This window comes from Plecotus auritus (genome assembly GCF_963455305.1).
Source record: "Plecotus auritus genome assembly, chromosome: 4".
Taxonomy (NCBI): Eukaryota; Metazoa; Chordata; class Mammalia; order Chiroptera; family Vespertilionidae; genus Plecotus; species Plecotus auritus.
This window is the reverse complement of record NC_137775.1, coordinates 145,691,893-145,706,156: the sequence shown is the minus strand read 5'-3', so window position 1 is coordinate 145,706,156 and position 14,264 is coordinate 145,691,893. Positions and strand designations below refer to the sequence as shown.

General features: G+C 36.7%; 1 protein-coding gene across 2 annotated transcripts in view; it reads left to right on the top strand.

The window, feature by feature from the left end:
* SUGCT (succinyl-CoA:glutarate-CoA transferase) overlaps window positions 1–14,264 on the top strand; it is a 583,247-nt gene that overhangs the window by 11,363 nt on the left and 557,620 nt on the right. For both annotated transcript variants that reach the window (XM_080665575.1, XM_080665574.1), the window contains exons 4-6: window positions 842–927; window positions 1,430–1,480; window positions 8,574–8,694. In XM_080665575.1, the coding sequence (XP_080521701.1) occupies window positions 842–927; window positions 1,430–1,480; window positions 8,574–8,694 (258 nt within the window). The remainder of the gene's footprint in view (window positions 1–841; window positions 928–1,429; window positions 1,481–8,573; window positions 8,695–14,264) is intronic.

Sequence of the window (14,264 nt, the reverse complement as noted above, 5' to 3'; positions counted from 1 at the left end):
TTGATTAGTTACTTATATCAATATTTAATCAGAAGTTGTATTATAAAATTTTTAAGTGATACCGTTTTGTGCCATTTAATTGCTGATCCAGTTTCTGAGTTCTATGTGCGTTGTCTGTCAGTTGCTTGCTGTGCAAAGAAAACATTTTCCTGTAACTCCATAGTGTTGTCTGAATCAAACACAAAGACATTCCAGAATCCCTTGAAATAGATGTCCAGAATAAAATACCCTATTTTTGATGTTTTTAAAACTTTTAACTTGAGGCAAGATCTAGAGTAAAATTTTATTCTAAAATAGTATTTTAAATTAGCTGAATTTGCTGTTCAGTAGCTTATTTTGCCTCTTCTAATTTGTTGTTGCTACAGAATTTTTATATAGTGTTTTTAGCATAGGCTCACATGCCATTGTATCATGTCATTTTATCACTTATCATTATTCTGATTTAAATAATATTTAACAAACACCTTTTGCAGACTCAACATTTTCTTTGCATATTTAATGCCAAGAAACAAAGACTGAATTGCTTGCCAAAAACTGAGTGTAACCCCCCCTCCTCAAATTTGCCATTTATTAAATGTAAAGACTGCTGGTAAGATATTTCCTTCTGGATTTTGACTTTCAGGGATGGATTTTAGTGGAAAGATAGGAAAGATTTAGTGATTAACATTGACAGGTAAAGAGTTTGGACAGTTCTAATGGGCTCCTCTACATTGCTAATTCCCCTTAACAGAACTGATTTGTTCAGCCATCTGTGGATGCATCTGATGAGTGAGACTGTTGGTCTGAAATATCTCATGATGTTTCACAGTTATAGATTAATAACTCATACTGTTATTTTCAGGAGCTGGTGATGATACACGAACTTGGGGGCCACCTTTTGTGGGGACAGAAAGTACTTATTTTCTCAGTGTAAATCGAAATAAAAAAGTAAGAATATAATTTTTTCTGCTTTCTTTGTGTAATTCTCTTATAAAAACAAAACTTTTGATATCCCAGTTTGTTTGTTTTTACCCTTTTCTGTAGATGTAATTAATATTTTAAATAAGGTGAAATTTTATTCATTTGACAGTTACAAATAGAAACAATAGAGCTTTTCCCTACTACTTAAAATGAGAATTTATAATGATTTAGAATGGAAATCATTTTATTAAACTTATTAAATGGTTCTTTACATTTGTTATTATTTTGGAGATTGATAACTGCCTAAAAGTGGGTATTATTATTTGAAGCATTTTTACTGTAATCCTTGCTACATTCTAACATATCTAAATTGCAAATAAATTAAGTAAAGATGATTTAAATATTTCTTCAGGAGGAAAATACATTTGCTTTAAGAGGAGAATCTATGGGATGATTTGCTCCCTTGTTGAACTATTAGTATTAACAAAGAATTTTATGATACGATTTTAATATATATTTTAATTTTTAGAGTATAGCTGTTAATATCAAGGATCCAAAAGGAGTGAAAATCATCAAAGAGGTACAGTATGCTCAATGAAAGGCATCTTACCACTGGGGTTGTAATTAGGAATTTGAGCAAGAGAGTAAAAGTGTTTTAAAACTTTGTTTAATTGACAATCTGTAATTTTTTTTTACATGCCATTTAAGAATTTAACTTTACTTTTATAGTAAATATAATTTCTTTCATATTGTGTATAATGTTTCTTCACACTGTGAAGGTATTCCGTTGTAGTACTAGCTGCTGTTGACTGAGTGCCTACTCTGTTCTGATCTTAGACTTGGGCACTTTACTTACATTATCTCCTCAAATCCTCGGAATACATGAGGTATTAGAGTCTTCATTTTCACAGGTGTGAAATGAGTCTAATGGGGCGTAAGTGATGCTGTAAAGATCACATAGCTAGTAAAAGGTAGAGCTGAAATTTTGAACCCTTGGTCACGTTACTGGAGAGCCAAAACTTTTTGTTGTTGTTAGTCCTCACCAGAGGATATTTTTTCCATTGATTTTGAGAGAGAGTGGAAGGGCCCTTCATTCTCAGGCCCTTCTTCTTATCTTCTCTGTAGTTTATTATTATTATTATTATTATTATTATTATTATCATCATCATCATTATTATTATTTATCTAAGGGATTGTTCTTTCCTTAATTCTCTTTCTGCTCTCCCTTTCTTAGTTTCATCTTTAGTTTTAATTCCTACTTCTTTGCTTTTATTTCAGGATATTCTGATATTTTATCCAGTCAAGGTTTCAGATTTGATTGAACAGATACGGCACCATTTCAGTAGGGCTTCTCAATGGGGCAGTGTTGGGTGGAATTCATAACTCTTACTGCTAAGACATTTGAACATTTTAGGCCAACATGTATCATTCTGATAAAAATAAATGAATTGCTGGGATTTCCTTTGCACTCTCCTTGGGTTTTACCAGTGTCCACCACACTATAACAATTTTAAATTACATTTCATTGTGGGCTTGATTTCTCTGATTGATAATAATAAAGTACATTTTAGCTCATAAAAAACTTTGGTTGTCTGGAGACATTATTCAGACTTATGGGTTTTAGCTAGTTATATCACATACGCATCTTATGGCCTAGAGGAAAAATTATTTTTGCCTAGTTTTTTTTTTTTTTTAATTCTTCAGGGCATGGATTTCTATGTGGAGCCTGGTATTTTCATGGCAATATGATATGATAACTTTCTAACATGTTATCTATATTTCAGATACTTTTCCATGTTAATTAGTTGACAGTCACACTATCCATACTGTATCCACAGAACAATGTCATAGGTTTTATTTTCCTCCAACACTGTACTGTGAAAAATTAAAACATAACAAAAACATTTAAAGATGCAACAATTTTAACATTTTGCCATATTTGCTTATTTACATATGTATTCATACGAGTATGCATGTGTTTATGTATGTATTTTTGAACCATTTGAAAGTAAGTGAAAGAAACTTTGTCCTGAAATCCTTCAGAATACATCTCCTACAGATAAGGATATTCCTTGACATAAGATTTAAAAATTATTTCATGATTTTTAAAACTCATAAATATGGTTACATTATCATCATCACTTTCCCCTCTACTTCTGATGTTGCTCATCCATTCTGTTCCTAAGTTGCACCTAATAAAGAGAATTCAGAATTTGGTACGCTATATTTCAAATTGATTTTAGTTCTTATTTTACTCTGTGACTGGTAGGAAGAATTAATTTTTTTCTTTAAGAAAGAAAGAGATGATGGGTTCTCTAATTCATAAAAATTGTGCTTGTTTTTTATTCTGGGCGACATTCTAGAAGAGGGTTATTAGGTAATTTGTGAGCAACTCGATGAGGCCGAGGTGATCACCAGTAAAACTGGGAACCCGTCTTTTTTTTTTTTTTTTTTTTTTCTTACTTTACTTTCTAGTAGATTATTAAGTCAGAGAATCCAGTAAACAAATTTCATCTCCACTGGAGCAGTTAACTTGTGTAGTACTTGGAGATAATGTGGAGATCAGTGTAACTCAGAAGAAGTTTTCTGATGGCTCTGATTTTAGCACTGTTCTGTTTAGAATTTTTATGAATGACTTTGCTAAAGCTATAGGGAACATACATGATATTGAAATGGGTGAATATCCTGAAACAAGAGAGGGAGAGATAATATTTTGGATGACACTTTCACTAAGAATATCTATCTAGTAAGTAGCTAGTTTTTATTTATTTAAAATAAATATTTATAAAATGGAGAAAAGGATAACTTCTGCCCTATATCTTTTTCCAGGGATATTTTATCAATATATATCAAAATGCATATATATATAGTTCTTGGGTATCATAAAAAACTACTGGAGAAATCTTTAGCTCTTAAACTCAACTTTTGCATACTTTTTTTTTTTTTATCACATTGTACTCTCGGACTGCATGTTATTCTGAGTACATTTTTAGTTAAAAATTGTTTTTCTTGTTATGTAAATAATAACTGTTCATGGGCAAAAAGATTAATATTTTAGCATATCATATGAAATCTCTTTACACCCTTGAATACCAATTTTCTCCCCAAAGCATGAGATAATACCATGTACATTGTTTTTTTTAATCTGATTTTTTGGTTAATAAAAATATTTTGAATAATTTTCTACTAGTATAAGTTATTCATTATATTTGTATTTGTGTTTTGTTGAAACAGTGAATTTGTGCTCCATCTGGATACTTTATATGGACTGAGTTGTGATTTAGGATTCCATAGAAGTCTAAAAATACAAATACCCTGCATTGTTAAAAAATTTGTTTTTATTGTGGTAAAATATATATAATAAGAATTTCCATTTTAATAATTTTCAAGTTTACAATCCAGTGGCATTAATTACATTTAGTGTACAACCATCAATCTATTTCTAAAATATTTCATCACCCCCAGGCAGTAACTCTGTATACATTAATAAATTCTCCACTTCCCTTTCTACCCAGTCCCTAATAATCTCTTGTCTATTTTTTGTCTCTGATTTTTCCTATTCTGGATATTTCATGTAAGTGAAATCATATAATATTTGTACTTTTATGTCTGGTTAACTCACTTAGCATAATACTTTCAAGGTTCATTCATGCTGTAGCATGTATCAAAACTTTTAATAGCTAATAATATTCCACTTTATGGATATATTGGTCTTTTGTTGGACAGGAGTTGTTGCCACCTTTTGGATATTGTGAATAATGCTGCTATGAACATTTGCAAACAAGTATCAGTTTGAGTCCCTGTTGTAAATTCTTTTGGGTATATGCCTATGAGTGGCATTGCTGGGTCATATGGTAATTCTATATTTAATTTTTTGAGGAACTGACATGAGTTTTTAAAAATAAAAAATAATTTATTAGGTGTCATTTGCATAAGGTACTATTTTATGCACCATGCAGAAATATGACCAGTGTAAAAGCCTACCCTGTTTCCCCGAAAATAAGACAGTGTCTTATATTAATTTTTGCCCCCAAAGACATGCTAGGTCTTATTTTCAGGGGATGTCTTATTTTTCCATGAAGAAGAATACGGTACACATTTATTGTTAAATGAAAATAAAGGAAATTTATTACCTGTATACGGTACGGTAGTACGGTAGTTGTCAACACAAACCAGACAAACTGTGAATCCTACAGTATCAAGAATTTACTCATTTATTCAATGACAATCATGTCATCATCTTCTGGAACATCATCATAACAATCCAATTCCTGAATTTCCTGGTGAATTTCTTGTGACTCCATTTCTTTCAGAATCAGTGGACCAAATCTCTCATGTTTAGCAATAGCACTGTCTTTAAATGAGTACTTCTTGTCAAGGTAGCCTGCTCGCAGTGCATTTGCAATGCAACTGTCAGTGATTTTTTCCCATGAATTCTTCACCCAAGTTACAACTTCTTGCAGTTTAGGTTTCACAAAGTTTCCCCGCTGATTTCTCTCCATTCTATTTTCAATGTAGTCATTAATTTCCATGCGCAAATTGTCTTTGAATGGCTTGTTTATTGCAATATCAAGAGTCTGGAGATAGGCCGTCATTCCTGCGGGAATCATTATCTGATCTATTTTTCTTTCGTGAAGAAATGTCTTCATGTCTTTAGCGCGGTGAGTGCTGGCTGCATCCCAGACTAGCAGACCTCTTTGGCTCCCTCGCATAACAAGCGGCAGCATTAAATCGACCCACTTCCTTATAACTGCTTGTGTGGCCCAGGCTTTTTCAGTTTCAAGAATAAAAACGCCCCAAACACGTTCAATCTTTTCCTTCTTGCCCTTAGAAATGATTAAAGGTGGGATTTTAGTGCCATCCAGACGAATTGCCAAAATACAGGAAACACGTGCACTTTTGTAAGCAGTGGAGGCAATGTACGCTAAGGAGGCACCCCGCTGTTCAATTGTTGTTTGAGATGATTGGCCCATAAACACTGCAGTTTCATCCATAGCAATCATGTTGGAAAGATTGTATTTAGAGAAGTCAGCATCATCAATAAAGGACTTGAATGCAAGTGCTCGTTTAATAACTTGAGTATCTTCCAACCTAAACAATGTTGTAGATCTTCTTAAAGACAGTTCACTTCGCTGAAGGAAATTATCCAGCCAGTGTTGTGATGCTTTGAAGTCTTCAGGGGCTATGTCAAACTGTGGTGCCATTGCAAGGGCAAATTCTTGAATCTGAGCCCTATTCACAACCAAAGCCTTTGCTCTCCTGTCAACAACCCATTCACAGATCAGGTCTTCCAGCTTGGAAAATAATGGTTGCCGACCTGATCCACACTTGCGCTTTTTAGCATTTCCCTTGTCCACTTGTTCAATGAGGTTACCATACTCTGCTCACCATTTTTGGACCAATCGGATACTCAACATCGTCTCTTTGCAGAAAGCAGTAACATTTTGGCCCCAAGAGTCTTCCACGATTCCTTTCTTGTACTCCACGGAGTAGCTTTTTCTTTTTGCGCTCATTTCTAGGGGTAAAAAAAAAGGAATTGGGGTATCAAGGTGAGGGGAGGGGGATCACTCAAAATGACACAGGGGGGATCAGAGGGGGGAATCAAAATGGCACAGGAGAATCAGAGAGGGGATTACCATTTTAGTAACCCCTTTTGATCCTCCTGTGTCATTTTGATTGTCCCCTCTGATCCTCCTGTGTCATTTTGATTGTCCCCTCTGATCCTCCTGTGTCATTTTGATTGTCCCCTCTGATCCTCCTGTGTCATTTTAAGTGATCCCCCTCCCCCCAGCCCTGTGCCACTGAACACCTTCACCAGACATCCCCCCTACCCCTTTATCAGACATTTACTCCCTGGGGCCTGCCTGGGGACTGTCACTGGGCTTGCTGGGGCCTGGATCTGGGCTGGAGCAGGGTCTGCCACTGACTGAGAACCTTCAGTCATCATGAAGGCAGCCGTGAGCATCAGGTAGTGTCACCAGAGACAGACCAGCACTCACCACCTTCGCCGCGTCCCGTCCGCTCTAATCCTCCTGTTCTTCTACACACATCTGCGAAAGTCTCCTCCTCTCTCCCACCCCGTGCTCACCGCTCACTCCGACCTCTGCTCCGCCTCCACACAGCAGTGACATCAGGACTCCGCGTAACGTCACTGGTTGCTAGATGCCAGTCGGGGCGGCCCTAGCGACCAGTTTACAGTAAATTAATTTTTATTCTGAGACAGAGCCTGGGGGCCTTATTTTCGGGGGATGCCTTATATTTCACTCAGAAGGAAACCTGTAAGTAGGTCTTATTTTCGGAGGATATTTTATTTTCGGGGAAACACGGTAGATGTGCTTGATATACAAGTAGTTTGTTTTCTTTAGTGCATGCAGGAGTGCCTTGTAAATTATAAATAGGGGCTCAGAGAAATATTGTGGAATAAACTGATGTGTAACTGTAGATTTGTGTTGTACTAGTATTTAATACTAACCCCTGCTGTCCCTCCAAATCCCCAAGCAATACTTTGTAGAAAATTAACAATAAATAAATGTATATTTATTGGATTCTCCCTGGAGCATGCTGCATGGAGTTGCCCACAGCATAAACAGGTCAAATGGTAATCAGCACCTAAAATTTGGAAAAGGTGCCTATGCTTGAAACTTGGGGTGCATACTTAAACCTTCCTGTCTTAATGTATTTATCATTCCTCTCCAGTTGGTGGTCACCGAGGCTTCTGGTGCATCTGTGTCAGGAGCTCTGGAGGATGACAGCTTATTTCCTTGAGATGTGTCCTAAGATCTCCCTTCCCATAAATTTGGTTGTCAGGCAATTCCATATACACAGCCCAAATCTGGTGATATAGTAATAGACAAACATTCAATTTTTAATAATAGTATATTTTTATTGATTTCAGAGAGGAAGGGAGAGGAAGAGAGAGATAGAAACATCAGTGATGAGTGAGAATCGTTGATCTGTTGCCTCCTGCATGCCCAGCCTGGGGATCAAGCCCGCAACCTGAGCATGTGTCCTGCCTGGGAATGAACCGCGACCTCCTGGTTCATGGATCAATGCTCAACCATCAGCCATACTGGCTGGGCTGTTTCAGATCGTTATTAATACACTGGGTTACAATTTAATAGTTTAAGAGACGGTCCATTTAATATTTTGAACACACTGGAAAGAAAGCACCTATAAAGTTTGAGAGCATGTAAGAATCAAGTTTACATGTGCCTACATGTGCATGTTGTAATGAGGAATATCACATAATAAGGATGGAGAAGAAGTAAAGATATTATATTTAGGTTTTTTTAAGGGTTTAAAAGATGTTTTTCATATATTTTCTTTACTTATATTCTAATTTTTCTACCTCGACATCTGAAAATATATTTTCACCATGTAGCCTAGATATTTTTTACATTTAACATAAGCAGAATCCATTTAATACCATGGTATTTACTGAAAACTTTAATAGCCATTGTTTTACTGGCAGTAATACCTTAAGTAGTTGACCAGAGCCTTTATGTTGATCTAATTCTACTTTGTAATTCTACTTTTCCTGTGCTTTTTGTATGGACTATTACAAAAATGAGGGTCAATTTTGTTTACTGAAATTAGAATTCTATAATGTGAAGATTTGTTAAATGTTTAACAGTCATTTAAGAAATCTGATTCATCTTCACCTCTTCCTTCAGCTTGCAGCTGTGTGTGATGTATTTGTGGAAAACTATGTCCCTGGCAAACTGTCTGCAATGGGCCTGGGATATGAAGAGATAGACAGAATTGCTCCTCACATCGTCTATTGTTCCATAACAGGTATTTCAGTACCACATACTCGCCAGTGAATAGATTTTCCAGTTTCTATAAGAACCTCTGACTAATGTTAGTATTCTTGATGCGATTCTGCTCTTCTTCCCCTCCCAAGACATTTTAGGTTCCTGAAAAGTAACCTTTAAAAACATTAACTTAAATGAACATTTTTTTCATGTATTTGTTGGCAGTTTAAATTTCTGTGAATTGTCTGTCTATAATTTTGCTATTTTTTATTTTGCAGACATTTTCAAAGTACTATTAACTCATATAGGATTACAGTTGAAACATTAATAGCCTTTAAGATAATACAAGAACTCAACATATCTCTTCAATATATTCAAAAGTGCTAAGCCAAGGAAAAGAGTGCTATAAAGTCTTTAAGTTTTTTCAGCCTTTGTAGTGACCTTTGTGTGTGTGGGTGTATGTGTGTGTGTGTGTGTATGAGTGTGTGTATGAGTGTGTGGAATTTAGGTCAAAGGGGAAAACAGTCATCATATTTGTTAATTTTACATATTTAATAAACATAATACCACATTTTTTGGTTTCATTATTTTATGACTGAATAATATTCCATTATTTTATGTACTACATCTTCTTTATCTAATTGTCTATTATGGGCACTTTGACTGTTTCAATATCTTGCCTATTGTAAATAATGCTTTAACGAACATAGAATTGCATATAACTTTTTGAATTAGTGTTTTGGAATTATTTTGATAAATACTCAGAAATGTAATTGTTAGGGCATCTGATATAAGTATTGTTACCCTAGCTTTTTTTTTTCATTTTCATTTGCATGAAACATCTTTTTTCATTCCTTTACTTTTAGTCTGTGTGTCTTTTAATCAGAAGTGGGTCTTTTTTAGACAGCATATGTATGGGTCTTATTTTCTTATCCATTTAGCTATCCTATGTCTTTTATTGGAGCATTTAATACATGTACTTTTAAAGTGATTATTGATAGGTACATAGTTATTGTCTTTTTATTGTGATATTTATTTCACCCCCACCTCCCCCCGCCCCTCTTCTTCTAAAAGAAGTCCCTTTAACATTTCTTGTAATACTGGTTTGGTGATGATGAACTACTTTAGCTTTTTCTTGTCTATATATCAATATGAGATCAGGATTAAAAAATGTTTTTATTAATTTTAGAGCGAGAGGAAGGGAGAGGGAAGAGAGAAACATTGATGTGAGAGAGAAACATTGATTGGCTGCCTCCGGCACATCCCGTACTGGGAGTTGAGCCTATAACCCTGGCATTTGCCCTAACCAGGAATCCAACCAGTGACCTTTTGGCTCATAGGATGAAGCTCAACCAACTGAGCTACTCAGCTGGGCAGAATTTTTTTCTTAAAATATCGCAGTCCAGTGGAAATGTTGAGGTCTAAAATATTAAAATAGGTAAAATATTATCTTTTGAATTGGCCCATTACCATAAATATACTGCATATGTGACAAATGTAAAATCTTACCCTATATAATAAACAGGGAATATGCTAATTGACTGTCACACCCTCACAAAGATGGTGGCACCCACAGCCAATAAGGAGGGAATATGCTAATTGACTGCCATGCTATCAAAGATGGTGGTGCCCACAGCCACAAGATGGAGGCACCCAGTCTCCTCAGCCCTGCCAGGGCACCTGCCTCTGGAGTCCCCCAGTCCCCTCAGCCCCCCAGCCGCCCAGGGCTGGCCCAAGGTGCAGGCAAGCCTTGGATGGCGGCTGCCCAGCTGCCCAGGGCCGCCTGAGGCTCAGGTAACCAGGGCCAGCTGAGGCTTGCACTGCCGGCAGTGGCAGCAGCAGAGGTGTGATGGGGGCGTTGCCTTCCCCTGATCGCCGGGTCACCTCCCGCCCCTAAGGGTTCCCGGACTGTGAGAGGGGGCAGGCTGGGCTAAGGGACGCCCCCTCCAGTGCATGAATTTTCATGCACCGGGCCTCTAGTATGACAATAAGAATTTATTTCTCATTCTCATGAATGTGGGCCAACTGGGATTCAGCTGGTGAACTGTTTTGCCTTGGCTCCATACTGCAGTTTGGGGCCTGGTTTGCTCTACATGTCTCTTATACTCCTTGGACCAGTGGCTACCAAATGCACATTCTACTCCCAGTAGAAGGCAGGAGCGCAAAGAGAACAAGCCCAATCTCACAAGCAAGTTTACAGCCTCTCCTCACATAACATCGGCTAACGTTCCTTTGGTCATGGAAAATCACATGACCAAGCCCAGCATCAATGGGTTATGAAATATATTCTACTCTTTTTTAAAAAAAAATATTTTTAATTGATTTTTTTTACAGAGAGGACGGTAGAGTGATAGAGAGTTAGAAACATCAATGAGAGAGAAACATCGATTCAGCTGCCTCCTGCACACTCTCCACTGGAGATATGCCCACAACCAAGGTACATGCCCTTGACCAGAATCGAACGTGGGACCCTTCAGTCTGCAGTCCGACACTCCATCCACTGAGCCAAACCGATTAGGGCTATATTCTACTCTTGTGGCAGGAGCTACAAAGTCACATGACAAGGAGATGGATTCTGAGGAGGTGAAGACTGGGAATGACAATGCATTTTATCATATCACCTAGCCAAATAAAATGCTAATCTACTTGGGAAGCCTCACACTTGCCAAAATTCCACATCTATAACTAACAGTGGTTAGAGTCAGAAGTTCTTCTGGGCCACGGCTTATGACTGGAGACTCTCTAAGTTTTCTTCCCATTCTCAGATCCTGTATTAACATTTTAGTGCGGCAAAGGGCCTTGGATATAGATAATATAATTCAGAAGTTTTCAGCTCAGGGGAAATTGGGGGTATCATATGTTTTTAAGTAATAGGAATGGGGTAATAAGGAGGTGATGGGGAGAGGCATGTGTAAACTGAAAAAATACTTCTCATAATTCTGTAATTCCCTACGGGCACATCTAACAGTCATTAGAAGAACACCCATACGGTACTGTCTCCTTTATTTCCTGATAAAGAAACAGATCCAGAGCAGCTAAGGTACCTAAGGTCACACAGCTCTTTAATGGCAAACGGGTTTGAAACTCAGGCTTCTTGACTAATATTAAGTGTCTCTATGCTTTTCATACTTAGACATATATCATATTGTTAGGTGATGACATGGATTTTGTGATTACAAGACACTGAACAGCTGTGGTTGAGAATAATATATTTTTGCTATTCTCTTTCATTGGTTGTTAGTCATATTTGCGATGGAAGAAATCATGAAAAAATGTGCTCATCAGGGAGTCTAAATTTCAACAAAATCTTTTAGAATCAAAGGTCATTTATGAGTCATGAGTGTGTGTGTATATAAAGCAAGGGCCATCTCTCTTTTAAAAGTTTGATATTCTTGGTAATCAGTGTTTGTTTTTTATTTTTTAGTAAGACTGATTAGATCAGTCTAAAGTTGCACATGTTATGATTGAGATCCTAGACTTTCTTGATGTTTCCCAGTGGTATTGCTGTCTCGTCAGTGCTGTCTAAGCTCAAATAGTCTGTTCTCACTCCATGTTGGCGTTACTGCTTATGTGAGCAATCTTAGAATGGTTAGGAGATTTACTCTAATGCATCCTGACGGTTGTGTGGTTGAGATTGCCTCGGGCTGTGAAATCTGGTCTGCAGGACAGAAATGCTAGACTGATCACAAGGGAGGAAGGACCCGATTATTTTTATTAGCATGATCCTTCTGTCATTTCAGAGGAAGCGGAGTATGGACATTAGGGGGCAGTGTTTAAAAAGTTAAAATCCACTAGGAATTTCATTTTGAGAGGCCTTCAGGATTTTCTTCGTGCCCCTGGATAGAGAGAATATCTGAAAGGAACTATTTATACTTTTTTAAAAGTCTTTTTTTAAAAGCCACCATCTGTACCTCTCTATACTTTTAGAATTCTATTGATACTTTCCTTAACAATTTAACATTGTATCTTCTTTCCTTTGTATACTCTGAGCATGTTATTAGTTATAAAAATTTAGCAGTATGAATTTCGTATACCACATTTAAAAATACTTTCTTTCTTCTTGCCTACTTCATTATTCTTTCTTTCCAGAAGAATAAACATCACATTATATTTTTGACTAGACTAATTTTGTGGTAGGAACAGTACATATGCCCTTTAATTACACCCCCCCCCCTTTTTCTTTTTTTTCAGGAAAGAAGTTTGGAAAGTGCCTTTTTGTTTTTTGTGAATTTCCCAGTGGCATTTTCTTAATCTCTGTCCTTGTATGGACAGATTGCAGGGTTCTACTTGGGCCACATGAGGACCTCTTAGGGAAATGGAAGTGAGTTAATAGGTACCAAAAAGCCATTATATCATTGGTGTAGGTGGAGTCCTGCATTGGAGCCTTCTGTGTGGCTGAAGCTCTGAGGTGGCTCTTGGTCTTATAGGGAGCTTTGTAGGATCCTCAGAGACCTGAGACTGAAGTTTTTCCCCTTCAGCCTTTGTGTGTGTGTGTGTGTGTGTGTGTGTGTGTTTTCCTTATAAAGAGTCTATCTGTTCAGGTCACCTTATCCTATAAGCAGCCCTCATGGGTAAAACTCCCTTTAAATGAACTAGTTCTGCTTTCCTGATAGTCTGCTTGGCCCATAGGGAAAACTCCCCTTCCTCTTCTTCACCATTGGAGGAAGTACAGTTCACTCCCCGATCTGTTAGTTCTGCAGCCTTTAACTGATGTCACCATAGTCTCTCGCATTTGACATAATTTTAAGCACATGTCAGGTCTTCGGTAATTTCAAAATCTCAGAACACAGGCTAAGATTTCAGATACTTTTTATGAAGTATCTCTCATATGGCTTGAAGTAAAGGGGAGGCTGTTTGCTTCTCCCCTATGACATAGTGAAATGACAATTCTTCCTAAGGAAATCCTTACTAAAAGTCTTATTTACCTTTCTACCTTTTCTTGTGTATTTGCAAATGCATGATAAACTAAGGGCAGCAAAACGGATTTCATAGCATGACCTGCATTGTGTTCTGGCACTTAGGAATTCTTTCTGAGTTTGAAGCCTCAGCTGAAATTTATTTTGTTGAAGAAATATGTTTTTCAGGTGGTAGAGTAAACCTGAGATATCTGTCTTCAAAGTTTTTAGTATGAAGATATAATATTTCCTAAGATAAAAGTGTTTTGACTCATTTCCTATACATTGTCAGTTATTTAAACAAATGAAAAGGTCAAGTTTCTCCAGATATATAATTCTAAATAAATATATATTTTTAATAGTAAACACCACTTTAAAGCCAATTCTGTCTTGTTCCTGGGATAAGGAACATTATTAAAGCTTTTTTTGGAAACTCCTTATGAAACTGTAGGATTAAGAAAATCTACTGGATTAGAACATAGACAAAATGAGTCCCCAAAATGATGCACTGGGTACCATCTCATGACATGATTTTATTCATATGAATGTATGTTTGAACTATTCAAGTTCCAAGATACTTTGATTTTTCTTGATTGTTCAATAAAAGAGAAATCCAAGACTTGAAAAGGAGTTTGATTTGTTTCTTCAATGCTTTCAAATTCCAGAAGCAAGACATAGCCTGGGCCTAGGAATATGGTGTAAAACTAGAGTCAGT